This window comes from Torulaspora delbrueckii, chromosome 1 (assembly GCF_000243375.1).
Source record: "Torulaspora delbrueckii CBS 1146 chromosome 1, complete genome".
Classification (NCBI taxonomy): domain Eukaryota; kingdom Fungi; phylum Ascomycota; class Saccharomycetes; order Saccharomycetales; family Saccharomycetaceae; genus Torulaspora; species Torulaspora delbrueckii.
The window spans coordinates 290694-316658 of NC_016501.1; the positions used below are offsets into that span (position 1 = coordinate 290694).

A 25965-nucleotide genomic window follows, 5' to 3' on the forward strand; every position below is an offset into this window, starting at 1 on the left:
TCAGATGCGGTTCAACCAGTCCATCAACTACACCAAACTATTTTCACAATTAATTGATAAGGATGGTCAAATGGACGATACGATAGCTTCTTTTCTTTACTACTTATTCCCCAGAGAACTCTTCATTAGAGCAGTTTCATTGATCGAATCCTGTGATATGTTCATCTACGTCCTAGATCCCGACAATTGCCATCTAGACAGTCGAATCACTACATCTGTCAGTACAGATGTTGATAGTCCTACAAGCTCAAACAGTGTTGGTCCCATTACACCTCCGGTAGCTGATAAGAACCCTACGAACAAGTCACAAGAAACTGATACTCTGGTGAGTATTGTATATGACAGTGAATCGGATACATTGCATAGATTAATAGTCAAAACTGACCATGGTGGTAATCCTCCAATCTACGTCGATTTACAGAATTGGTTCTGCTCCTGCGATGAGTATTCGGACCTATTTGCCAGCGAGACCGATAAAATCGCTGATGAAAGTTACATCGACCACCTGTCAAATGAGGTGACCGACCTTCACGAATTCTCCGACGATAGATTCGCTCAATTGGACGCACATAGTCTCTCTAAACAGCGATATTTTCTACACGATAAAGTCTGCTGCGCACATCTGATCGCTTATTCACTTCTTCTAAGAACTTCCAAACGAGTTTTACACTATTTTGCCACTGAAAAGCAGCAAGTACCCATGATAAGAGTCACCAGCATGGACGAGTGGTTAAAGTTACACATCAATATTGTAGCCTGAAGAAAGCTTATTATGGTTCAATTTGTGCCACGTGATAATCACGTTTTTTGGTGAAGTTTTTTTGAAAAATTTTCAGACTTTTCAGGTCAAATAGATCTGAATTTAAAGGCTTAATGAGTGTTTAAATCGACGTAAGGACGGTCACCGTAGCCGTGGAATCCAGATTCAATATTTTCGTCTTGACCGTGATACTGCTTGAAATTTGAACTTTGCGCAATGTCAGGTGTCAATTCACATGATAGTGGGGAAGAATCGTACTCAATGTACCCGACGACTTCATCGCCTCCAATGCCCTCTCAGGGTAGTATGCATTTCCCAACGTACCAGCCTCCCGTTCCAATTTATGCGTACCCTCAGGTACCTTATATGTATGCTGGTCAGACTCCTGGTTACCCTTTTAGTATGATGAATCAAGGTCAAATGATGTACAAAGGTAGCGGTAGTGGAGGTATGCCGCAAGGTTCTGGTGTGAACACGAAGAAGAAATGGAATAATAATGGGAATGGTAGTCGGAGTAATGGTGGGATCTCCTCAACAAAGACACATAATTATCATCATCATCAGGGGAGTGCAACATTTCACCCCAGCTCATCCATCTCTTCGCCAGTAGGTGGATCTCCAGCAAGTAACCTGGTAAATTTGTCTTCTCGTACTGACCAGTACAAGTTTGATGTATCCAAGTTAAGTGATACAGCGACTTCGACAACCGATTTGCTACTTTCCCCTTTTTTCAACACCACAGAGGATGAATACGTGGTGGCTAGTGGAAAGAGACATGAACTCAGAGTGAAGAGTTTTCCAGGCTTGTATCAGCAAAATGAAGAGATAAAAGAAGAAAGCATCAAAGATGAACCTAAGAAAGAACCATTGAAGAGCCCCGCAGTGTCTAAATCTTCTTCTCCTACGCCAGAGGTGACACCTTTGTTAACAGGAGCTTCTACTCCTTCCAATACAACTCCAGCGCCACCATTCACAGACTCTGAGACTCCGTCAGCAACATTGAAGACTACTCCAAAATCCTGGTCAGCCATCGCATCTGGAGGCATCGCAAAGGGTAAATCATCCGTTAGTGGATCTGCTAGATCAGGATCATTATCAAATGTGAATCATACCAGCTCCGCACAGCCTCCTCAAAAAAAGGACAAGAAATACATCCCTCCATCAACTAAAGGTATTGAACCATTGGGATCTGTCGCCTTGAGAATGTGTTACGATCCTGACTTCATCGATTATACTTTGAAGAACCCAGTTTTAGAGAAATCTTTGTCCATTAGAGAAGTCGCTCCAAGAGGGATCATAAACAGAGCTAACATATGTTTTATGAGCTCTGTCATGCAAGTTCTACTCTACTGTAAACCCTTTATTAATATCCTGAATGTTGTTGGTACCAGAAACCTGAACGCAAGAGCTGGCACCCCTGAATGTACCCTGCTAGATGCATGTGTCAACTTCTACAAGCAATTCGATAAGGAGAGACTTGAAAGCGAGAGAAAACCTCAACTAAAGAGTAAACAGCAGCAAACAGTAAACAGTGTTGCATCTATCGCTGATGCAATCAAGCCAGACGATTTTTACAGTGCTCTATCGAAGATTCCAAAATTCAAGGATTTAAAATGGGGACATCAAGAAGATGCAGAAGAGTTTTTAACCCACTTGCTTGACCAATTACATGAGGAATTTATCTCTTTCATCGATTGTCTAACCGACAACGAGATTTCCAACTTGCTACAAAGTATCAATGACGAAGAATTGAAAATAATTCTTCATCAGAAATCTACAAAGATACAAGAATGCCGAATTTATAAAAATCCGTCAGCTTCGTTGAAAGAATTGATCATCAAGTATGGAAGTATCAATGACGACGACAACGAAGATGGTAACGGCTGGCATGAAGTAAGTGGGACTAGCAAAAAGGGCAAGAAGAACAAGACAGCTGCTAAAAGAACAGTGGAAGTGGAGCCATCACCAATGTCCTGCCTATTTGGTGGGCAGTTCCGTTCGGTCTTAGATATCCCTAACAACAAAGAATCACAATCAATCACCCTCGATCCTTTCCAAACCATCCAGCTGGATATCTCCGAGAGATCTGTCAATGACCTGGAAACGGCCTTCAAGAAATTCAGTGAATATGAACTTCTACCGTTTAAGTCATCTTCGGGCAACGATGTGGAAGCTAAGAAACAAACTTTCATCGATAAATTACCTCAAGTGTTGTTGATTCAGCTCAAGAGATTTCAATTTATCAACAACACGGACAAAGATAACAGCATGATCAACTACAACGCATATAACGGCCGCATTGAGAAAATTCGCAAAAAGATCAATTACGAACATGAACTTATGATACCAATAGAATCCATATCAAGCACAAACGCGCTCAGAGATGAGGACAGACAATACAGTTTGTCAGGTGTAATATATCACCACGGTTTGAGTTCCGATGGCGGCCATTATACAGCTGATGTTTACCACAAGGAGACAGACAAATGGTATAGGATAGACGATATCAACATTACAGAGGTACAGAAAGACAGTGTGTTGAAGGGAGGCGAAGATGGTGTTGACTCAAGAACGGCATATATATTGATGTACCAAAAGAAGTAATCGCATGTAATTTTAACGAAAACGTATCAAAAATCATTGGTGTGACGTTGATGCCACATGGAGCATCTAGTAACTTAATAAGTGTTGACGTAACTTTAACACGGCTGGTAAGCTCACAATCAACTGATTAATAGTTAGCAGATCGGATATACGAACAAAAAATAAAAAACAATGATTTCGCCCAGGATCGAACTGGGGACGTTCTGCGTGTTAAGCAGATGCCATAACCAACTAGACCACGAAACCACTTTAATTTGATGTATATTAGATCTGCAGAAAGGACCTACGAATGCTATTAGTCTGACAATAGGCATTTGCAGAATCAGTCGTAAAGATCTCGCGATTTACTAGATCACAAGCCAGCCCATTCAGTTGATTGCATGGTCTGTTGATCAAATCACTTGCAGCATGCTGTGCTTGCAGTTTAAAACGATGATACACTTAGTTTTCAGGACATGATGGCAGTAGATGGGTGTCTGAATTTTGTATATATGTACTTGATCACTCTTCGCCAGCTTTATCTTCCCAGCGTCAAAATTGTCATAAGTGTCTTCCTATAGCGTCTTTGTGTGTTAATATGTAAATAGCATTTAGCAATGGAAACTTTTCATCTCTCCAAGTGATAAACTAATACAACTATCTTGGAAGGAAAGAGCAATATACAACCTCCGATGTACAAGAGAAAGGTACTTGAGATAAACGGCGATTATGCTCAAATCTCTTTACCCATCGTGAAGTTTCCTCCCTTCAAATTGCGAGCAGCGCTGATCGAGAAGGATCCCGTCGTTTGGTTACACTGCATAGAGACTTATGTTACTTATATGGAGTATCTTCTATTTGAGAACAATGTGGAAAAGATTGATGACCTGACCTACAATAACCTTTGCATATTTATCAGGAGCTATCTGCACGAAATGGCTGGAGAAAGGTCGAGATTACTAAGTCTTGGTATGAATCACGACGTAGCCGAGCAACTCAGCATATTGAAGGAACTAATTCTGACTCTGATAAAAAAATGTGGCCTACTGCATTTACAAATCTATGGAGAATCACTATGGGATTTAGTAAAAGTTTATGTTGATGATAATGATACACAGGTTAGATCACTTTTGGATGGATCTGTCAGACCATCAATTAATACACAGAAAGTACAACGGAATAGAATACCGCAAGTCCAGCAGTACCTTAAACAACTGGTGGAATCGGGCATGTTCAATAGGATTGATTTGAAATCATTTGAGAATCTACTTAGTGAAAAGCCATTAAAGGCTAGTAAGTTTGGTAAGCGGTTTCTCAATGCAGCATGGTTGGAGACTTTGGAAGTTTGGTGGGCCAAAGGTCAAGGGAAATTCAGCTCAATTGCAAGAGAACTGGAAACGGTGACTCTTCTATCTGCCTCGGCAGAGGATATCGTCGAAGTAAGCAAAGAATTGGGTATAAGTAGTGTGGACACATTGAGTCTATATCCATTACTTGGCTGTTTCCTTATCGATGAAAAGTTTCAAAGCATGTCACCAGGTTTATCTGGCCTACTTCCTCACTTTCATCTCGCATTGCAGGACGAAGAAACGAACGATGAATCTTCTTACATTACAGAGGAATCGTTAGTAGCCATGGGGGAACTCCTCCCTTCCTTATCCAAAGACCAATTGACACATCTTTTGCAGAAGTTTGAAGGCAATGCTGAATTGGCTACAAACGCTGTTTTTGAAGATCCAACCTTAATTGATGCAATAGCGAGGGAAATTTCCACTGAAGGAAGACCGTCAACAGACGAAGAAAGTGATGGTGCTGAAGAATTGGAGTTAAGTGGTCATACAGCTGCAGCCTTTGAGAATGATTCAAACAAAGTTGTCAGAAAGCAGGTACCTGATGAGCTAAGAAACAAAACTTTGACATGGGCAATGCAACTGATGTATCAGGCCGACGAGGACGAACGTGACGACACTTACGATGAAGCAGAAGTGTCGCATTCCGTGGGTAAAATATCATTGGAGGATAGTGGCGAATCTTCATCCATAGCCGCTACTAGCTCAACACTATCCAACTATGATAACATCGAAAGATACTTGTGGGATTTGTTGAAGCAGGATAAGACCCTGTTTGAAAGGTCAAAGAGAGGTAGCAAGGTGAGGAAGGATATGAAGAAGGACACAACATGGTCTGATGAGCAAATTGAAGGGTGGGCTCGAATGTTAGAAAGATCGCCACAACGTGCTAGGATCTTGGAAGAGAAGTACATGTTCAGAGGGAACGTTAAAACTGGTAAGAGGGCTTATGTGAAGAAAGAGCAGCAAAATGACGACAACAGCCAGGCCAAGAGAGAACAGAAACCTAGCAGGCCAACTAACACCAACAGCCAGAAGCCGGCTGATAAGAAAAGACAACAAGCTAGGAATGAGAAGAAAAAGAGTTCTCGTGCTAATCACAATAGGAAAGCGGGACACGACAAGAAGCTATCAAAAGCTGGGGTATAAAATTATGACTAATATTTATATGAATGCTAATAATACAATTCATCTGAGGCCTAGTTAAGGAAAAATTTCATCTCATTTTCTTGCCTTCTTGACAGAGTTCTGTTTTGACTTATCCAGATGGTGCCAAAGTTCATCGTTTTGTGCTTCTTGTTCTTCTTCATCTTCTGGCTCAGGTTTCCTTTTTTTATCTTTTGTAACCTTTGGTTTATCAATGCCAACTTGGTCGTCATCGAGCATTAACAGATAATTGACCTTACTGCCGGTATAAACTTTTGCCAGTCTGGTTCCCGATTGAAGATCAAAAATCCTTGCGTATCTGTCAAGACCACCTTGTAACAAGTATTTCTGGTCATGCACGGCTAGGAAGGAGGATGCACCTGTTATATCGGTTTTACCAAACTTCAATTGCAGCTTCCCTTTGATATCAAATTTGTATACGTTATGCTTTGTATCTGCCGTTACAATTTCAAAATCCTTGAAATCCGTGGCAAAAATGTTTCCAAGCTCAGAAACATCCTTCCCAACAAGTTGCAACTGCGTAAGAGGTTCTCTATTTGGCAACAATTCTTTATACTGAAGCGGCTTCCTACCGTGCTGAGTTCTGTATAGTCCCAAATGAGACCAACGGGTAATTACGACAAATTGGTAGTTAAGTTTTGACTTTTCCACATCTGTAGATTCGAGTGGCCGTAGAAATCTTAGTGCAACTGGCCATATTGGTACTCTGAGGTCTAATTTATCGTTTTTCACATTTTTAGCTTCCCAGACCTGAACCAAGGATGAATAGTCTCGTTTCAGCTGCACGAGCTTTACTGAATTCTCTTCTCCACCATAGGCGAGTACAAAGTCTCCACTACTGTTGTCCTGACCCAGATCATACAATTGCGCAAATTCTAGTGGTGCTTTCACTTCAAAAGTTTCAATTTTGGTCAATTTGGACTCCTTGGCATCCCATTTCACAACACTAATCAATCCTGACCTCGTAGCTACAAGATATGAGTCTTTTAGACCAGGTAATTGACTAATCGTGACGAAACCGTCCGTTAGCTTCACTCTTTTCTTTGATCCCTCGTACAACGGAGCCAGTTTCGAGTCATCTAGCATTCCTGAGATTGAGTCCAACACTTCAAATTCGGAAACCTGGAATGTAGGCAATTGTGTACCTTCCTCCTCTGTATGCGGCACGTCTACGATCTTTACCATCTCCAGAGTACCATTGTTCCTACCCAAAAGAATCCTATAACGATCACATAAACATAAAGTATCTATGGAAGCTTTCAAACCCTCGCTCAACGAAGTCCTAATGCTCAATGGCTGGATCTCTGCTTTTTTCGAAGTATCGGTCCCAACATTGCACAATATCTCTTTCAAAGAGCCACTATCGACGCAACTTGCAAGCAACCGCATGAAATATAACCTTTAGAATCGATTCCCGTTTACCACAGTGCTTCGATACTACAATCGACGCCGTTACAGCCGTATTTAAAGTGAAATCTCACTGCGATGAGCTGCGATGAGCTTATAAAATTTTTCAAAATAGGCGTAACCCGACATCTCGAACTAATCTTCATAGTGAAAAGGGGCCTATTTACCAAGACCTTCAATAATTTCAGTCAATGATTTGAAGTCGATTGATATTAGTCGAGAGTCTCCTGATGTCTGTTTCCCACCATGATAAGTCTGTTGTAGCTGCTTTTAAGCTGGTTAAGGCCCCCATTTACTCGCATTGTTACTCGAACGATAAATCGCTGTTGGCGATCACTTGCGACACCAATTGCCTTGTTTATAGGTTGCAGGGACCCAATTCGCAGCCCAAATTGGTCGCTACGTTGGCGGACCATGATAAAACCGTTACCGCGGTGGATATCTCTGTACATGGACGTATTGTGACTTGTTCGCAGGATAGAAATGCCTATGTGTGGGAACCCTTGAGTGATGGAACCTATAGAGCCACACTGGTATTGTTGCGTATCAATAGAGCTGCTACTGCGGTGTGTTGGGCACCTAGTGGGTACAAGTTTGCTGTGGGTTCAAGTGCTCGTATCATTGCAGTCTGTTACTATGAGCAGGAGAACAACTGGTGGGTTTCAAAACATATTAGAAAGCCGATCAAGTCTACTGTTAACTGCCTGTCGTGGCATGAAAATGGTGTACTATTGGCATCCGGAGGAACTGACGGTTATATGAGAGTTTTCTCTGGGTTTATCAAGGGCTTGGACTCGAAAGATATAATGACAGGGTCTCCGTGGGGGGATAAGTTCCCATTTGGAAGTCTTGTGAAGGAATGGTACCAGGGATCCTATATTCATGACGTTGAATGGAGAAGCAATATTGAAAAGGTGGGCTATGTGTCTCACGATGGGTGTTTAAGTGTCGCCGACTCACAGGGCCAAGTGCAAACAGTCGATGCTCCTGAAGGATTACCATACCGCTCGTTGTTATGGATCAATGATCACGAAATTCTGTGTGGCGGTTACTCATGTCACCCTGTAATGTTCACTGAGGGCACTGGAGCTTGGAAATTCTCCCAAAGTCTGGATCAAGTCAACAAAGGTGCTCCAGCCGCTTCTCACTTTGCTGGTGACAATGATGAGGATGATGAAAACCCAACTTTTGGTATGTCAGCCTTGAGGAAATTTAAAGAGTTGGATTTGAAGGGTAAAGTCACTGCTCATGAGCAGGAAAGTGCACATGAGAACGCCATTGTTCAACTAAGGACTTTTGCCGAATCGAACGGTCAAGTAACACAGGTATCGTCATGCGGTCTAGATGGTAAAATCGTCATTTACTCCGTTTAATCAATTATCCATTAAATGAACCTTATATAACAATCTTTTATGTAAATGCCTGCTAGCTCCCTTCGCGTTCCAGTTCTTGCCTTCGTTGTAAAATTAACGAGTAAACACTTCCTTTCAACAGCGTTCCCACTAATCCAATCTTGACTTCAATCTCTCTCATTTGTTGCAACACTACTTCAGATGAAACGTGTTCTTTGTCAGTGTCATTGAATTGTTTGAAGGTATCGTCTAATGAATGCAACACTTCAGCCAATTTGCGGTATCGCTCTAACACATTTTGTTGCAAAATGCTCAATTCTTCTTGCATTGTAAGGAAGGTAGGTTAAATGAGCTCAATGAATAGCTCTTGAGGTCTCTTGACCATGTCCTCACTACTACGTGATATTTATCAAACTTAATATTATGATAATAATAAAGGCGAAAAATTTCACCTTATCGACATTCCGATTAAGAGTATCAAGACTATAGACTCTGGCAATTGGGCCATAGAGAGGGGCAAGCACAATGTCAAACCAACAGCAGTCGTATACAATATGGTCTCCCCAGGATACAGTCAAAGATGTGACCGAATCGTTAGGTATTGATAGCATTAGTGATGATGTGTTAAAGGCATTGGCGATGGATGTTGAATACCGAATTCTAGAGATAATTGAACAAGCAGTCAAATTCAAGAGACATTCGAAAAGAGATGCCCTTACAACTGATGATATATCGAAGGCTTTAAGAGTATTGAATGTAGAACCCTTATATGGTTACCATGATGGTTCGGCAATCGACAAGGATGTGACATTTAGCAGAGTAAATGCAGCTGGAGGTCAAACCGTTTACTACCTAGATGATGAAGAGGTCGATTTCGATAAATTAATAAATGAACCTTTACCACAAGTGCCTCGTTTACCAACTTTCAGTACACATTGGTTAGCAGTGGAAGGTGTACAACCGGCAATAATACAAAATCCTAACCTAAATGATATAAGAATTTCACAGCCACCGATTGTGAGAGGAGCTATTGTGACGGCTTTGAATGATAACAGTTTACAAACGTCATCTGCTGCTGCCATATCACTCAGCGAAGAGAAGCATGCACAACACTTGTCTACCGTGAAGCCAGGCCAAAACATAGAAGTGAAGCCGTTAGTCAAGCACGTACTGTCAAAGGAGCTGCAAGTTTACTTCAATAAAGTCATCTCTGCTCTCACATCAAAGAACGGGAATGACGAAAACGGTCAGCACATGAAGGCAGCTGCTCTAACTTCTCTAAAGACAGACAGTGGATTACATCAGTTGGTACCATATTTCATACAATTCATCGCAGAACAGATTACACACAATTTGTCAGATTTAGAGTTGCTGACTACTATTCTCGAGATGATCTACTCACTGCTCAGTAACGAGTCTATCTTTCTCGATCCATACATTCATTCTTTGATGCCTTCAATTCTCACACTGCTACTTGCCAAGAAACTTGGAGGAAGCCCTTCAAGCGATTCACCTGAAGATGTTAGTGCCTTTTTGGAGAGGACTAATGCACTTCGTGATTTTGCAGCTTCTCTACTCGACTACGTTCTGAAGAAGTTCCCACAAGTCTACAAATCCTTGAAACCTCGTGTCACAAGGACATTGCTGAAGACATTCCTCGATACAAATCGTGTTTTTGGGACTTATTATGGTTGCCTGCGCGGTGTGTCAATGTTTGAATCTGAGTTCATCAGATTTTTCCTAGGGAACTTGAATAATTGGGCCAGGTTAGTCTTTAATGAGCAGAACATGACTTTGGATACCATTCGCGAAAATAAATGTGTCAAGTTTTCTCCGCAAGAAGAGGAGCTTCTGGTTGACACGGTTATTAGTGCCCTGTCAATACTGAAGGGAGACCTGCTTGACATGTATGAAGGGAAAGGAAGAGACATTACGGAAAATGACAAAGAAAGGCTAGCTAGTAGGGTTGGCCTTACCATCGCCAGTAGGATTCTGGAACGTGATGACGCCGGAGAATTGATAGATGCAATTTTTTTCGGTGAATAAAGTCATCTTACGTGAAGGTATATGAATTGATTAATTAATAAATTTGTTATGCAGTTATAATGTAGGATTATAGTAATTACCCTTCAGGGTCAAATATTAATGGAACTTGGATATTAGTGCTTCTTTACCATGATGAAATCATGGTGCGAAAAGTCGCCTTCTGACGATTTTCCTTGAAGTTGGTTTTGTTGGAGCTACAACCTCACGTAAGAGATTCTGAGTTGGATCAGGACTGGTTTCGACCTCCTTAGCTTGTGTGTTTGAGGCGTCTAGAGTATTCACAGGACTTTCAACGATGTTCTGAAGTGTAACCCGGGTGGATGAGACCTTTTCAATCCTCTTGAGAGGTGTACTCATGACTTGAACTGAATCCGATTCCTGGTCAGTGACAACATTTGACATTGATCTGGAGAGTTTTCCTGGTATTTTACGCTTACCAACCCTACAGAATGATTGTTGTGGAGATGTGAAGCTAGAAGAAGCTCTTTTAGCTGACGCAGAATGAGATCTACCCGCTGAGACACTTTTCTGTGATGTAAATTCTGTGACTGAAAGCTGTCTTTTCTCCAAATGATTCATGGTTAAATCAGAGGAAGTGCGGGAGATGAATGAAGGAACTCTTTTGGTCGGTGGTCCCCCTTCGAAAAAGCTGTCCAAATTTGAGTAAGTTCTAGAGTTTATGCACTCCGGCGTAGGACTTATCATATGGTGAAGGGACGCTGGAGTGTTGCTACCATCTGGTGATGATGGAGTAGGGCTCACTATTGATGAATTTCTTGATCCCAAATTGACAACGGAGGTGTAGTTCTCAACAAAGTTATCGATATGCTCACTTACTGTGTTCTTCCTCCTGGTAGGTTTTTTAGTTTTTAGCCTTGGACCTCTGAGCTTATGGACAATGAAGCTAATGGCATTTGGAGCTTTCCTAGTGAAGTACGGTACTAGAACCAAATTTGCGAATCCCAAGGATGATGCTTCTTTGCTTCGGTTTAAGATGCTTTGTTTATGCTCGTGGATTACATTGGCGTTATTATTGACTTTGAATGGCTCGCTAGCCAGTAGAACATCCAGGATACAGAGTTTGTCGAGGTAAAGATCCAGCTGTTCACAGCAATCAAATTTTGGCTCATCATCATTATCGCCTAGTCTTTTCGATCTGTTCTTTTTGGTCCGTCTAGAAACTAGCCTTGTTACATTAAGTGATCTTGCCTTCAGCCTAGACCTGTATTTTGTTTCGAAATCTTTGAAATTCGAATCAAGCCCATCGATGTATATGTTTTCCAGTAAGAGAATGATTTGCAGCTTAATTTCTCGAATTCTTAGGATTGTCGCAAAGTCTTGAAGCAATGTATCTTCATCTGCAATGAGATATTTACTAAAGGCTATCCCACGCCTTTCGGTAGCGATGTCGTTCTCTATTGGGGCCTTTAGAAGTTTATTATTCTCATGGCGTTGGTCAAACTCCTTGTTGGCAAGCAGCTTACTGAATAGACATTTTTTGTAAGCCTTCTTAGGATCTTTAGCAGATGTGCCTCTGCACATGCTTTTGAATCTCTCTAAATTGGATTTCACAAAATAAGCTAATGGTAAATGGATGAAGAATAGTGATTCAAAGTACTTTGTCTCGAGATAACTCTCTGGTGTCATATCAATTTGAGTATTTCGAGCTTGAGATGAGAGGGATTCTGGAAGCCTCATATTCAGCCTGATAGGTGCATCCGACAATCGATCAGCATGCGTTTCTCTCCATTGATTTAGCAACTCTTTAAACTGTAATTTATTCCAGTCTTTATCCAACTCTGCTGGTTTGCCAGTCACTTGATGATGAACATCTTGCAGTGAAAAGTCAGTCAAACAACATCCAACGACTGGCCAACATATGCAGTAACTTTTGCCGTACCTTTCCAAAAGTAAAACCATCTCTGTTTGGTCCTTGACAACATGTTTGACTGAAGACTCTGAATTGTCTATGTGATCTTGTATCTTCAATGGCAGCTGAGAAGATGGAAGAAGTTTCGGGTGACTCAAATCAACATCAAAAGTCTCTGGCAGTTGTCTTACTGAAGCAACTAATTCCCAGCTATCCATAGATCCATCTGTTGATTTCTTTGGCTTCTATAGGACTACCTTATTCTTGGCTCTCAAGATGCTTAGCGAGCGAAATTATAATTATCCGATATACCAGCGATGATCTACTAAAACAAGCCTCGAAGAATAAGGCACTTAACACAAATCTGGTACTATAATACTACATTTGCTTATCTATACACAATCTGCTTGCTTGAAATATGCAACTTTTGGAGTGGTTTCTTCCTCGTTTCTGACTTTTTCCTCCCTTGCATACAGAGATCATTCTCTTCCTTGCCCTTTTCACCTATTTCTCTCCTTGTTGGCCCTGTCAATCTCGATCTTATTGCTTATAAGCATTATCGCAGCTTGAGAACCCATTGAAGTGCCCTTCACCGTCAATCTACGCTCTAGCGAACCCTCGACCGGATCGGCTATGTAAATTGAACAACCAGTAGCTTCCTTGATAGAGTTGATGTGCTTGCCCTCTTTCCCAATAATGTTTCCGACATAATTTTCATCAATGTATACTTCCTGTTCGATTATGGCCATTGTCTGAGCCGGTGGTGCGGGCTCGTCGATGATACGAACATTTGGAATTGTGAAGCTTGGTGTGAAAGAAGTTGCGTTGGCTGCAGCAGCGGCTGTATAAGTGACTTGTGAACCGTTATTTTCTTGAGGAAGTGGCTGAGCGGTGGGAGTAGTTGCCATCATAGCTGGTCTGACAACCCTTTTACCGGCGCGACTGTTCGTATATTTATCATTTGGATGGTATTGATGATGTTTTTGATGAGAGTAACCACCGTGTGAAGCTCCATTTACCAGCACAGAGTACACTGGGCTTGGTTGGTAGAATATAGCTTTTTTCGACTTGAATGCTTCCTTGCATTTCATAATCGTTTGCCCTATGTAGAATGTGGCAATATGGATAGCATCAGCGACACCTGTGATACTCAATATGCGGTCATTGGACATTATCAGTTGTTGTGGGGACGCCGACAGTCTTGCAGCACTCAATTCTTCTATCTCGCGTAAACGGGATCCATGCTTACCAATGATGCATCCCATAAGATGGTGCGAAATCAATAAATTTATAGTGCTCATAATGCTATTTCCATCATATCCTTCTTCTCCATGTCTATCATTGATCGATCTGACGATCATACCAAAGGCCTTTGCAACATTTTCACAGGAACCTCTGACATAAACTACTCTTTCGGGTACTCCTCTAACATTATCTGACACGTTAATCCTGGTAGAAGTAACTGCTTTAATCTTTGAGATATTCTCACCCTTATGTCCCACTATCATCGAAGCCTGTTTCACCAGACATAGCATCCTAAGATGGACGTGCCGGCTACTATTGTCCATACCATCTATACTCTCATGAGAGCCTAGATGTTCTTCCTCGCCATCCTGCGGGCTCGAATGATCTCCATTCATTCTCTGGTCTTCATTTCCGACAGCAGGTAGCTCTGTGTCATCATCCAAAGCGACTCTCTTGATCTCTGCTTCAAGCTGTTCTTCCGCACAGTCCTCCTTCTTGCGTTTTAAAAGATTGGGCGACATAGTTCCATTCCCATCCGTACTAGCCATAGTGTCAGTCCAATACTCGAAACTAAACAATTGACCTGTATTCTCTTTGGCTTCCTTTCACTGTTGTTGTGTATAGCGCTCCTTTTCGCACGCCTCTTATATAAGAATACGATCTTTAAAAGCTACAACTATCGATCTTACTAGATATCCCAGGTCCGGTCCCCAAGTCGTCACTACCTGATCTGGAGCTATGGCTGATAATACTATTAAGCTTCGAGAGGAGGAGGATGTATTTGATGAGGAACAGTATAACGAAGAAGAAGATGAGGACTTCAATCCCGAACAAGGTAAACAAAGTGAGGACGAGGATGAAGAGGATGAAAGTAAACCAACAGAGAGTAGTAAGCATAAAGACGGTCGCAATATTGACTATTCTAGAATCGAGAGCGAAAGCGGTGGATTAGTTAGAACGAGAAGGGCAAGGCTGCTGGAGGATGAGCTCAAATCAAAACGAAAGTACGAGGGATTACAGGCTGGGTCCATTTCAGACTCAGTGAAGGACATTTGGAATGAGTTAAAAGAGACGACAAATAAGAGACTTAAAGATCGGGCATTTTGTGGGTCTGTGCTTGCCGATGATGATGGAGTGAGAGCAGAGAGCTACCAGGAGGAACGTATACTGATCAAAAGACATTACAAGTTTGCAGGAGAGACTAAACATGAGGAGAGGTTAGTTCCAATTTCAAGTTCGGAAGCACAAGAGTACCTTAGAAGCCATAAATTCCAAAATAAATCGGATACAAGATCAGAATATCTGCGAAAGCCCATCGCTGAAAAGGAAGTCCCGATAAGAACTGAAGAAGAACGTAAACGACTGCGAAGACCTTTGAAAAGGTCGCCATATCTGGAACAAATAATTGCAGGATCCTTGAAGCCCAAACTGACAACACTTGAGAAGTCAAGCATGGATTGGGCTACTTATGTGGATAAGGAAGGACTCAATGATGAGTTAACTTTGTATAATAAGGATGGGTACTTGGCCAAGCAGGATTTCTTGAATCGTGTTGAAATGGTAAAGGATAGTAGGTATAGGGAGCTGAGACAGAAACAGCTCGCGATGCAATTGCAGGAGCAACAGCAGTAGCCGTGGCAATTAGTGCATAAAGTTTATTAAAAGCTTTTATAATCTATAAAACTAAAGCTTTTCTCAGAAATGAGGAACATTGAGGTTTGTGAAAAGCATATCGAAAATGCTACAAACACCTTCACCCAAGATTAAACCGGAACTGAAAACAATCATCTTGGTTTTGGCGCCCAAATCGCCTCTGTGCTTGTGCAACCATATGGAGGACGCCAGACCCCCAATGAACCTGGCGATAGTGAAGCTGGGGGTGTTGTAAATACCAACTCCAACGGCCACACCAGACGGTATGTAACGCAGCCATTTGTAATCGCTATCACGGTAGCAGTTTTTGATTAGAGAAAGGACTCCGAACACGAATCCCAGTATGATGGCGCACTCAAAAGCCTTCTCAGGTAGTCCCTTCCCAGTGACAAGTCTAGCACAATCGATCCAGACGATAGCCGTTGGGATTCTAAATTGTTTGTCTGGTATGTGGTAAACCTTGTTGTAACACATATACATGATGCTGGACATAATCACGGACCATGATGCACCCAGGAGTTGGGCAACGAATTGCGCTCTTGGTGATGCCCCCAGCAAGTGACCAGTTTTCAGGTCCTGCATCAAATCTCCAGCCTGCTGAGCGCCAGCCTCGGCAACTCCACCGGCCACAAGGTTTAGCAGCACAGAACCGGGTTGATTACGAGGAGCAATCACAGCGAATATCAGCTGCGATAATTTACCTATACCGCTGACAGGATTCAAATCAGTCTCACCTAAAGCCCTAATACCAAGGATAGAAAGAAAGAGTGCAATAATAAGTGCAGAGATCATTGCGTATATTGGGATAACATCAATCCCGAACAAGTAGATGATCAGTATGACACACATGATGGAGGAAAATATTAGTCCGCTAATAACGGTGGTGTATTGAACAAGATGTTCAGGGGCTACTTCATGATCTTGGTCATTGTAAACCAACTTCACAGTGTTGTGGGATTTACTGGTTTCCGTATTTCGCCTGCTGTTAATCATTCTTTCTTCTTCCAACAACATGGACTCGAATGAATCTTCCCATACATCAGCCAACAAACCAGCCTTGTCATCTATGAGCCAAAATTTTACTATGGATTTAACAGTAACAACTATGAACCCTACCACGCTATCAACGACCATGATGGACAATGAGCACCAAAGAATCCAGCCGTGTACACCTCTTTCCCAATCATCGACGCCTGCATCGGATGGGACCCAACCAGCGTGACGGGCCATTGGTGCCAGGATGGCCCACCCCAAGACGCAGCCGAAAAGCATGTAAGAAACTGTGGAGAGACCCATTATAATACCCTGACCAATGTACGCTGGGGAAGGTTGAAAATTCCATAGGTAAGTTTTCGAAAGGTATGTTCCAAAAAGTGGAATCGACCTAAGTATAGGTAGAAAATAGCAACCGATGGTATAGATTGACGAGGCAAAAAAAGTCAAAGATAGTACGTTTATGTTTTCATTGTAGGTGTTTGACTCAGGAAGAGTATGCTCAGGGTCGAAAGATGAATAGCCTTCTGAAGAGGGTACACTATCAGGCATCAAGACTTCAGAGCATTCATCTAGTCTGCGGGTTCTCATTTCTAGTATCTCACGACGTGAGACTTCTTGTAAAATTTCGGAGTCATTGAGCACAGCTATCAGCACAGCGGTAGCACTTCCACTAGGGAAAGGTAACTTTTCTCTCACAACGACTTGCTTTCTCAGAGGAACTGCAAAGAAGACACCGAAAAACGCTAATGCGCATGACCAAGCCAGTAGTTGATTGAAGCTGAACAGTTGTCCTTGCTCTCTAGTAAACCCGCTCTCCTCTTTGGTGAGGAACTTTTCGATGGCAGGAATGACACCAACGAATCCGTATGCTAAGGGACCTGTCCCAACGGCTACAGCCATACTTTGGACGTAAACCGTCTCAACATCAGTAAACGGACCATCATTGGGGCGTATCGCTGGCCAAATCTTTTTGAAGAATGCGCATGCCAATAAAGCTGACGGCATCGACATCATTGATACCCATCCCGTTTGCAAACCAAATTGAAAATTTGAAATCAACACGAGTGAACCAATAATCAGACCCACAAAAGTAGCCCGTACTGTTATCTGTTTGATAGCTGGTTTGTCATTCCATGCAACTGGAGGTGGAAACTCTTGCTCGTCCGTATCGTCTAAAGATTGAATCTCTGACATTGGGCCTGAATTCTAGTAGTGGACCGATATGGGACGTTCAAAATGAAGTTAAATGGCAGGCAAATGTTCGCTTTCTATATTCTCTAATTTTCATTGATCTGATTAGTAAGTATAATGCGATCAATTTTTCAACTGTCTAGCTCATCGCTTCCATGAGCCATCAAGCACGGCGAAGAGTATGAAGATCATTCGAGTCTGAAAGCAGCTATAGTACTTAGTTTATCTCAAATATACATTAGTGGTCGTCAAAACGGGCATTCAATTTTCGCCGAGTAGGATGTACCTTAGGATGTCGCTTAAAGTAAGCACACCTACGACTTTACCAGCGTCGTCCGTAACAAAGAATCTGTGCACTCTGGATTTTCTGATATTGTCCATGATGGTGGATAGCTTATCCCTCTCGGTACAAGTGTACACCCCTTCGAAGTCATCACTTCTTCTCATGAGAGCCTCTCCAACAGAAAGCGAAAGATCGTTATATATGCCACCCTTGATCAGCCCCAGGACATCAACCGCTTCGTAAACGTTCACCAGGTACCCTTCGTTATCCACAATCGGTATCGAAGCAACATTTCCCTGACTCAAAAGCTGAATCACATCGATCACAGGCGTAGTCATCTGACAGCTGGCAACGTTCTTCTTAGTAATTATATTCAACTCACCAATTGGTCTCTTCAGGAAATGGGTTTCTCTACAATTCAACGCCACAAATGTCAGGATCCTATACTGCGTAAGCACGCTCACAACGATTTCCCTATGAGTTTCCTCATCCTGATCAATCAAAGGAATCCTTCGACTAGTTGCATCCATCATACGTATACAGGCCTCATACAGAGGTCTAGAGGGATGAATCGAAGCTGTATCCAATGGTTCCACACCAATAGCCCTCTCTATATCCTTCAATCCATCCAATTGCAATTTATCCACTAATTCAAACTTATCTGGATTAGAAAAGTAGTATTGAATAACATTGATAAAGTCACTCGAAGTCAAAAGTCCAGCGAACCTCGAAGTCTTGGCATCCCACAAAGGAGCAGAAACAATATTATTCTGCAAAAGCACATTCAAAGATTTCTTGACCAGCAATGAAGTATCTAACACAATTAACCGGTAAGAAACTGGCAGAACATCGTACGACGTTTTTGACTTCAAAAAGGATCTAATGGACTCCACAGCCAACTTTTGTTCAATAATTACCTTCTCCCTTTCGTTGGGCGTTGCACTCATCCTATCTAAACCAATATAGCCACTCACAAGCGATCAATTGACCTGATCTTCTACGCTTTATTCTCTCTTGTATGGTGCTTGTAGTCTATTGGAAATTAGACTCCCCTTGTCTAAAACCCGGGTAACAAATGGGTCAAAAAGTATATAAGCGGAAGATTTTTTCAGCCGTCTTAGAAGAAAACTTCTCTTCTTCTCCTACTTTTTTTTAAAAGGGTAAGAATCTCTTTGCCTTTTGGCTTAGATCAAGTGTAGTATCTGTTCTTTTCAGTGTAACAACTGAAATGACCTCAAAGAGGCTCATTACCTTTATTTTTGTTACAACGTTTATTTTTTGGCAATGAAATTATCTCTCCATGTCCAGTCACTGGAGATGGAGAAGGTGGGTGGGTGAGAGACTTTTGTGAGAAAATCGCCGGCTTTCCCTTGGGGAAGTTCTACTGTCTGTGGGAAGTGTGGGCAATTGCGCAGCAGGATTTTAGGGCTGTTGGATCCACGGTTAAAGCCTTTTTTATCAATTTCAGCTATTTGAGCACTTTTTCTGTTTATGGCAGCGAGGTATGGAGAGCTTAGTTGGGGCTCAATGATTGTGCTATACTCTGGTTTCTCGGATTGGGGGTTGGTTCACACAAATGTGTTGTAATAGGATAAGCTTGCTTATCCCCCAACTGCCGCCTTGATATCGGTATATCATTTGAGTTTAGTTCTGCTTTGCTCGCCATATTTGGTGAGCTATAAACGTCGGAGATTGAGTTTGGTAGCTGTCTGATATTAAAGACTTTAGCTTCCAAGGAACTTTGTTCTGTGGGTTCTTTATCCTTAGAGCTCTGTTGAACTTTTGTTTCTGCTTCTCATGGGCATTGGTGAGTGGATCATAACGGTTGGCTGCTTCGTGACCCTTGCACATTGGTCAAACAACCGTTCCGGTTGTTTTACCTTTTTTGGTCGCTCGAAAGTGGTCCTTTGTCTCATTCGCATCCTTTTCACCCAATCTGTTGTAGATGAGTTCATCTATGCAATTTGGAATTGAAATTAATTTGAAATGATGTTGTTATAATAAATTTCAGTATTTATTATATATGCAAAAATAGAGTCCATTGTTACCTGATCAAGAATTCACTAGTCTTTCGTTTGGATGACCTTACTGGTGATTCGTCGTCGGCGTTACAATCATCGATAGTCTCCTGACTGCTCTTTAGATGATCATAATCGTCATTTGAAGTTCCATGACTGAATAGGCTCATCACATCACCGACAACTGACTTGGTTTTCCTTCTGTTTCGTCTTCTAGGTTCAAACACCTTATAAAATTTTAAGTTTTCGTCTCCACCAACAGTGGCAAGTGTAGTACCATCTGGTGATAATTGTGAGCAACATATTCTTGATTCGTGTGCTTGCATTATTTCGGCCACCTTGTATTTGGTGTCGTAGTTGAAGACTGAGATGGCATTCGATGGGCTACCGCCGGTAGCTACTATTTCACGATTCATACTACCGGAGGAACTAGTATAGCTTTGACCCCAATGCAATGAACTGACCTGCGACCCAGTACTAATGGAACCAACGTTTGCGCCAGTGACAGTGTTCCAAAAATGAATATGCTTATCGGTTTGTCCACCACCGGAAGCTAACAGGTTTGGCATGTATGGACACCAACTGAGTGCCTTTACTGCAGCAGTATGACTTCTTTTTATCCATTGGGGCATTGAGACTCTTGTGTCCCAAATCATGACTGTATTATCGTTGCCACCAGATGCCAATTGTAATCCATCGCTCTTATAACTTAATCCACAAACCTCACCACAATGTTTATCCCATGTCGATACTATATGCTGCTTGATTCGTACGTCGTTTATTTGAATCTCTCCACTACGGCTACCAGTAGCTATTAGAGTCTCAAGCCACGATTGTGTCCCAATTCGCACTCCAAGACCTGATCTCATGGTTCTAACGAGTGACATAGTCTCAACATCCCATATTTCGTTATTCCCATCTTCTTTACCGATGGAAAGATGGCAATCGTCGTCAGACCATATCAAACTCGTAATCTTGGTAGTTTCGTAGTCTACCAACATGGTAACGTCACCGGTAGCACCGTTCCACAGGTAAAGCGCAGTCTCCAATGCAATCGCCAATACATTTTTAGATGACCAGTTCAAAAGATTAAGATAAAAATCATCCTGGAAACCGGGTGCATCCAGTATTCTCTCTGGATTACTATTAATTTTCCTTAATTTTACCAACTCTGGTTGAGACTCTTGCTGATAATTATAATGGCATCTCTTGTTCATGCTATAACTTTGTCGTTTGAAAGATGCTACTGGAGGTTGTGGCATATACTGCAAAATTCTCTGACCCATGTCTAGACCACAAGCTTTTGCAACCGTTTGTTTGAAAACCATCTTCGTTTGTGCTCTCAAATGTGCAGTGGGAGAAGCATTAGGAGGTGGAAACTCTTCTCCCAGTACCATAGGGTCAACTTTATTTTGTTGATTACTTTGTAATGTTGGAATGAATCTATCTGAAGTGATTACCTCCGTCTCTTGAATCGAAGAAGGCTGCGCAGCGCCACCTGCTGATCCTGAAGAATGGGTTCTACCTCCCCTCGTTGAATCGTTCTTATCACCATCGTCGGCAAAGAATGAAGAATTTCGTCTAATTAATGGAGGTGGCGGTAGAGATATGGGAGGACGAGAATAAATCGAGTTACCACTACTGTTATTAATGGCTCTGGAGTTGAGTGAATTTGTACGCCTTAATGGTTTTTTTGTAATCTTACCTTGGCTTCTGGACCAATCTGACGACATAATGTTTAGTTTTGCTGGTGATGTCAAAGATAAAACTGACCTATTAGCATTATTGGCCAACGTTGATTTTTCGGTAACATCAACCATACTTTGGAACTCAGTACAACAACAAAGTAGTCCTTAAATTAGTGAACGACAGACTTCCAACAGGAACTTGAGAAGGACTACCACTAGCACTCACTAATCTGAACGCTCAATGCCAGTTTTGCAAATTTTTTGCAGGTCTTTGAAGCTACTGATGAAATCCAGGGATGGTGCTTCACCCTATTAAGCAAGCTAATGGCAGCTATAGTCGATCCTTGAGCTCTTCTATGGATAAACCATTCTCTTCCTTGTGGTGATGGGCAACTTTGTTTGTGTTTTGCCCTATTTGGCAACCATATGAGAAGACGTCATGTGACACATTAAACCTTAAAAGATAATACGTATATACAGTATAGTATTAATATTAGTAAATAGAATTCCATTCCATATTGTTGTCTTGAGCCCTATTGAATTTTAAATATACAGGCTGTTTTTTAGAAAATTCTGCGATTGCTAATGTTTAGTCTTGCCTTTCTTTTGGCGAGGAATTGTTCGAACTTCGGACTGTAAATTGCCTTTATAGCCAATGCACTGACCTCATCCATTTGATCATTGTGTTCGTTTTCGTAAATCTTCTTTTCAACCAGCAGGTATTCCCTCACAGCTATGGATTCTATCATCAGGCTTTCATACCAGATCAGATTGTCGTCTGAGAATGTTTTTATCTTGGACAACAGGTTTCCGTCAACGTGAAAGATCCTTTCATCAGATATTCCAAATTTTTCTACACTTCTCAAGAGCGCTTGAAAGATAAAGTTGAGTGAATTGAAGGTCTCAAAAGCGGTCTGAAAATCAGATATGCTCTCGGTGACAATTTGCCTGTAGAAATTGGAGTGAGAAGGAACTTCAATATGGTCACTAAGCACTTGCAAAAGGTTCACAATCAATAGGTAAATTTGGTTCAGCTTTCGCAGTAGCTTTGGTGTAAATTCTGATGATTTCCATGCTTCATTCCCTGTTGCTTTTATTTCAACGATTTTCTGTCTGATCAATATTATCTCTAATATCCTTGGATGGCCAAGATCAAAAATTTTATAATCCACTTCTCTTTGAATGTCGGGATCCTGTAATGTCAGAAGATGAATCAAAGACTTCGACTTTCGGGGGTACATCAGTTTTTCTAGCAGTATATCGATAAATTCCAGTAAAGGTTTGGATTGTGATATTATTAGGTTTTTGCAAATGTCGTTAAAGACCTCTTGGTTCTTAAGAGACGGTATCTTGCGGTCGTTAATCATCTTTTCGAATTTCTTCACCAGTCCTTCAAACTCTACAGATCCTGTCATAGTCAATAAATCCACAAATGAAATAAACTTCTAGCTAAGTGCAACTTTTATATATCGCTTGGTGTATATATATAAATCTGTTTGAATATCCTGAAGACAGGCAAAATTTCAAATTTTGTCACTTCGCGCAGTGACTAATCACCTTAATCAGTAGATGAGTCACTTGTAAGATTGGCAATACCCGTCAATGAATCTGAAAAGATCTCATCATGGCGTTGAAATTGCTAGTTGATAGAGCTTAGTCGTTCTTTTAGATCACTATGTTAAAGCGTTTTTTACTGTATACAAGGCAGGCCTTGTTTATAATTAGTAAGTTAAAGTGAGCATTTGGGTTACATATAGATGAGATAATCAAGTTCTGTTGAAATGATTACCAAAACCAAGACCAGAAGTAGCAAGATATTTGGTAGGATGGTTAATAATACCTCGGCACATCGAATACGCAGCAGAGACGAGTTTGTTTGGCATTCAAGGCAGTATATATGGGTCATACAGGAGACCCGTTGAGGACATTATAACGGCCAACGGCACGTAAGTTGGATATCGGATCCCCATATAAATGTTATTCAACCCACGGCGCCTATTTTTCCTTGCAACTATAAAGTATTCGTTTCGGTCTCAGAGTGTTGGTCTTCCTGAGTCGACCTCTCTTACATCTGGCAGACTCACAGATACATCATAATTTATAGTACTAGCAGCCGAAGGTTCATCAAGAAGCACTGGTTGAGCTTAATTATCTTAGAATGAACGTGATCTGCGCTCTGCATTTTCAACAGAGTATGTTCTTTTCATTAACTAAACTTTCAACAAGATGAAGCGGTGGCTCAATGGTAGAGCTTTCGACTCCAGTTAAATCCTGGGATTTCCACGGAATTGCAATCGAAGGGTTGCAGGTTCAATTCCTGTCCGTTTCATTTTATTTTTTTCTTCTCAGTATAAGAATACTTGAAACAGTGATATCGAATAAGTCAGTCGCATTCTTGATCAAATTAAAACTATAACGCACTTCTTTGATACTAATTAGGTTGTATGTAGGCAATAGCGTTGTTTTTTTTTTAACGCATTTACTGATTTTATGTTTTGTTCGCTACAACAACTGGGGCATTGCTTATTAGAGAAAAGATCATCTAATAATATACATTTTATGTACAAGTTATTGTTCATCTAGAAGAAAAATATCATGAAAGAGTTTTGCGCAATGAACTGAGGCTCCCATTCTTGCACAAAGTAAGAAAATTCCACTGAACTTTCTGTGTAGAGAATATGTCTCCTCTGGTGGTGGACATAGTCGTTCATTCAACATTAAACTGATATTGGATCTGATTCTATCAGACACATTCTGGTCCTTGAAACTGAAAGGTTTGTCGAGAGGTCCACAGAATGGTTCACCTAGAGTCAAAACGCTGTTTACATGTGCATCGACCATTGCCTGGGATTCTAGACCAGTCAAATACCCAAGATCTTGCGATACTCTGCGAACACCCTCACGATCTTTGCGTGTTGCGAGAGTCAGCAATTTACGGTATTTGGTGATGAATTCGGATGGGTATGGTCTTGAAGCACCGAAATCCAATAACTCGATCTTGCCTGTCTTTTCGTTGTAAAGGAAATTTGCCCAGTTGGGATCCGTTTGCATGTATTGGAAAGTAGCAATCTCCTCCAAGCAAAGTCTCATAATGTTCTCAGAAATAAAATTCTTGACTTCCTGTGATGTTTTCTTTGGTAATTTCATGATTTCTGTACCTTCCATCCGAGCCATCGTGATAATGTTCGTGGTGGTAAGGTCTGAGTAAACGTGAGGAACTACGAACACCGAATCATCCTTTAAAAGTTCTTCAAATTTTTGCAATGCACGCGATTCTCTCACATAATCACATTCCCATTTTAGTTCTGTTCTTGAGTTTGCCACTGTCTTATCCAAGAACAAACCTTTTGGTAGTAAACGTGATGCTCCGAGGAGCATGAGCAAATTGTTCAGATCCGAGTCAATCGAATCCTTCACGCCGGGATATTGGATCTTGACAACTACTTTCTCCCCCGTCTTTAACACAGCATTATGCACTTGACCGATACTAGCTGCTGCAATGGGCACTCTATCAAAAGACAAGAAGTTATCTTGCCAATCAGAGCCCAATTCTCGTTTCATAACTTTCTCTAACTGTCTGTGAGGCATGTAATGGGCGCTGTTCTGAACTCGAGATAAAATCACATATAATTCCTTTGGTAAAACTTTATCATCCTGAAACGACATCATTTGCCCAATCTTCAACGCGGCACCTCTCATCTGTGAGAACTTCTTGGCAATCCTATCAATGTTACTATCAGAATAAATCAGCGATTTCCATGTAGGAGTCTGCCCTTTCACCACTTTAGATAAACCATCGGAAGCTGCATTAATACTCACACCTGCCGCCAATGAACCATAATGAAACAACCTAGATATACGTGATGACGGTACCTGTGAACTTTGCAACTCTTGTCTCTTTCGTCCAATATCTTCTTCAACTTCTTCAGTCGGCTAAAACAATATTGTTAGTCAATTATACGATCATACGCGATGCTATACGCAACTAATCACCTGTATCAGTTACATACTTTCTCAATGCTTGGTTTCGAAGACGTTGAATAGTGTCTGATTCCAGGTCTCCTCTTGTGCTTTTTTGACTGACTCTTCAATTTCACTTCTTGCGACAACTTCTTAGCTTTTTCCCACTCTGGATCATAGTAGCATTGATACTGCATTAAAATTGGTCTTGTCAAATGAGAAGTATTCACCCATTGCGATAGCGACTCTTTTGCAATTGATGCAGAGCCCTTCAGGACTTCTTTGGCTGATGAAGCCAGACAAAAGGCCTGGTAAAGAGTCTGCCGACTGCTCATCTTGGGGTCTCAAAATGCGATTCAATGGGTCAACGAAGTGCACAATTACTATCAGCCCTTTG

The 25965-nt window shown here is 41.4% G+C and overlaps 15 protein-coding genes and 2 non-coding genes across 17 annotated transcripts; 7 read left to right on the forward strand and 10 right to left on the reverse strand.

Annotated features, from left to right (window-relative positions):
• Positions 1–4: 4 nt before the first annotated feature.
• On the forward strand, positions 5–760 carry SHU2 (Shu2p; the record flags this gene model as incomplete). The annotated part of the gene is made up of 1 exon (XM_003678656.1): positions 5–760. One exon carries the CDS (start codon positions 5–7, stop codon positions 758–760), a length of 756 nt encoding a protein of 251 aa, XP_003678704.1.
• A 216-nt stretch (positions 761–976) lies between these two features.
• UBP3 (mRNA-binding ubiquitin-specific protease UBP3) lies at positions 977–3364 on the forward strand (the record flags this gene model as incomplete). Its single annotated transcript, XM_003678657.1, has 1 exon — positions 977–3364. One exon carries the CDS (start codon positions 977–979, stop codon positions 3362–3364), a length of 2388 nt encoding a protein of 795 aa, XP_003678705.1.
• Positions 3365–3536: 172 nt separating this feature from the next.
• Positions 3537–3610, reverse strand: TDEL0Atrna10V. The gene has a single exon. It is a non-coding gene; the product is annotated as a tRNA-Val (tRNA).
• Positions 3611–4035: 425 nt separating this feature from the next.
• On the forward strand, positions 4036–5841 carry CUE3 (Cue3p; the record flags this gene model as incomplete). Its single annotated transcript, XM_003678658.1, has 1 exon — positions 4036–5841. One exon carries the CDS (start codon positions 4036–4038, stop codon positions 5839–5841), a length of 1806 nt encoding a protein of 601 aa, XP_003678706.1.
• A 72-nt stretch (positions 5842–5913) lies between these two features.
• Positions 5914–7248, reverse strand: NSA1 (ribosome biosynthesis protein NSA1; the record flags this gene model as incomplete). Its single annotated transcript, XM_003678659.1, has 1 exon — positions 5914–7248. The coding sequence occupies one exon, from the start codon at positions 7246–7248 to the stop codon at positions 5914–5916; it is 1335 nt and encodes a 444-aa protein (XP_003678707.1).
• A 248-nt stretch (positions 7249–7496) lies between these two features.
• On the forward strand, positions 7497–8639 carry ARC40 (Arc40p; the record flags this gene model as incomplete). The annotated part of the gene is made up of 1 exon (XM_003678660.1): positions 7497–8639. The coding sequence occupies one exon, from the start codon at positions 7497–7499 to the stop codon at positions 8637–8639; it is 1143 nt and encodes a 380-aa protein (XP_003678708.1).
• Positions 8640–8691: 52 nt separating this feature from the next.
• On the reverse strand, positions 8692–8946 carry DAD3 (Dad3p; the record flags this gene model as incomplete). Its single annotated transcript, XM_003678661.1, has 1 exon — positions 8692–8946. The coding sequence occupies one exon, from the start codon at positions 8944–8946 to the stop codon at positions 8692–8694; it is 255 nt and encodes an 84-aa protein (XP_003678709.1).
• Positions 8947–9143: 197 nt separating this feature from the next.
• Positions 9144–10664, forward strand: TAF6 (TATA-binding protein-associated factor TAF6; the record flags this gene model as incomplete). Its single annotated transcript, XM_003678662.1, has 1 exon — positions 9144–10664. The coding sequence occupies one exon, from the start codon at positions 9144–9146 to the stop codon at positions 10662–10664; it is 1521 nt and encodes a 506-aa protein (XP_003678710.1).
• A 138-nt stretch (positions 10665–10802) lies between these two features.
• SLD3 (Sld3p) lies at positions 10803–12752 on the reverse strand (the record flags this gene model as incomplete). The annotated part of the gene is made up of 1 exon (XM_003678663.1): positions 10803–12752. One exon carries the CDS (start codon positions 12750–12752, stop codon positions 10803–10805), a length of 1950 nt encoding a protein of 649 aa, XP_003678711.1.
• A 282-nt stretch (positions 12753–13034) lies between these two features.
• PBP2 (telomere maintenance protein PBP2) lies at positions 13035–14327 on the reverse strand (the record flags this gene model as incomplete). The annotated part of the gene is made up of 1 exon (XM_003678664.1): positions 13035–14327. The coding sequence occupies one exon, from the start codon at positions 14325–14327 to the stop codon at positions 13035–13037; it is 1293 nt and encodes a 430-aa protein (XP_003678712.1).
• Positions 14328–14517: 190 nt separating this feature from the next.
• SWC5 (Swc5p) lies at positions 14518–15411 on the forward strand (the record flags this gene model as incomplete). Its single annotated transcript, XM_003678665.1, has 1 exon — positions 14518–15411. One exon carries the CDS (start codon positions 14518–14520, stop codon positions 15409–15411), a length of 894 nt encoding a protein of 297 aa, XP_003678713.1.
• Positions 15412–15474: 63 nt separating this feature from the next.
• On the reverse strand, positions 15475–17622 carry TDEL0A01710 (uncharacterized protein; the record flags this gene model as incomplete). Its single annotated transcript, XM_003678666.1, has 1 exon — positions 15475–17622. One exon carries the CDS (start codon positions 17620–17622, stop codon positions 15475–15477), a length of 2148 nt encoding a protein of 715 aa, XP_003678714.1.
• A 258-nt stretch (positions 17623–17880) lies between these two features.
• Positions 17881–18849, reverse strand: SNF4 (AMP-activated serine/threonine-protein kinase regulatory subunit SNF4; the record flags this gene model as incomplete). Its single annotated transcript, XM_003678667.1, has 1 exon — positions 17881–18849. The coding sequence occupies one exon, from the start codon at positions 18847–18849 to the stop codon at positions 17881–17883; it is 969 nt and encodes a 322-aa protein (XP_003678715.1).
• Positions 18850–19946: 1097 nt separating this feature from the next.
• Positions 19947–21740, reverse strand: CDC20 (ubiquitin-protein transferase activating protein CDC20; the record flags this gene model as incomplete). Its single annotated transcript, XM_003678668.1, has 1 exon — positions 19947–21740. One exon carries the CDS (start codon positions 21738–21740, stop codon positions 19947–19949), a length of 1794 nt encoding a protein of 597 aa, XP_003678716.1.
• Positions 21741–22171: 431 nt separating this feature from the next.
• Positions 22172–23023, reverse strand: ARO5 (Aro5p; the record flags this gene model as incomplete). Its single annotated transcript, XM_003678669.1, has 1 exon — positions 22172–23023. One exon carries the CDS (start codon positions 23021–23023, stop codon positions 22172–22174), a length of 852 nt encoding a protein of 283 aa, XP_003678717.1.
• Positions 23024–23836: 813 nt separating this feature from the next.
• On the forward strand, positions 23837–23937 carry TDEL0Atrna2W. The gene is made up of 2 exons: positions 23837–23873; positions 23901–23937. It is a non-coding gene; the product is annotated as a tRNA-Trp (tRNA).
• Positions 23938–24176: 239 nt separating this feature from the next.
• COQ8 (protein kinase COQ8) lies at positions 24177–25903 on the reverse strand (the record flags this gene model as incomplete). Its single annotated transcript, XM_003678670.1, has 2 exons — positions 24177–25541; positions 25619–25903. 2 exons carry the CDS (start codon positions 25901–25903, stop codon positions 24177–24179), a joined length of 1650 nt encoding a protein of 549 aa, XP_003678718.1.
• Positions 25904–25965: the final 62 nt, after the last annotated feature.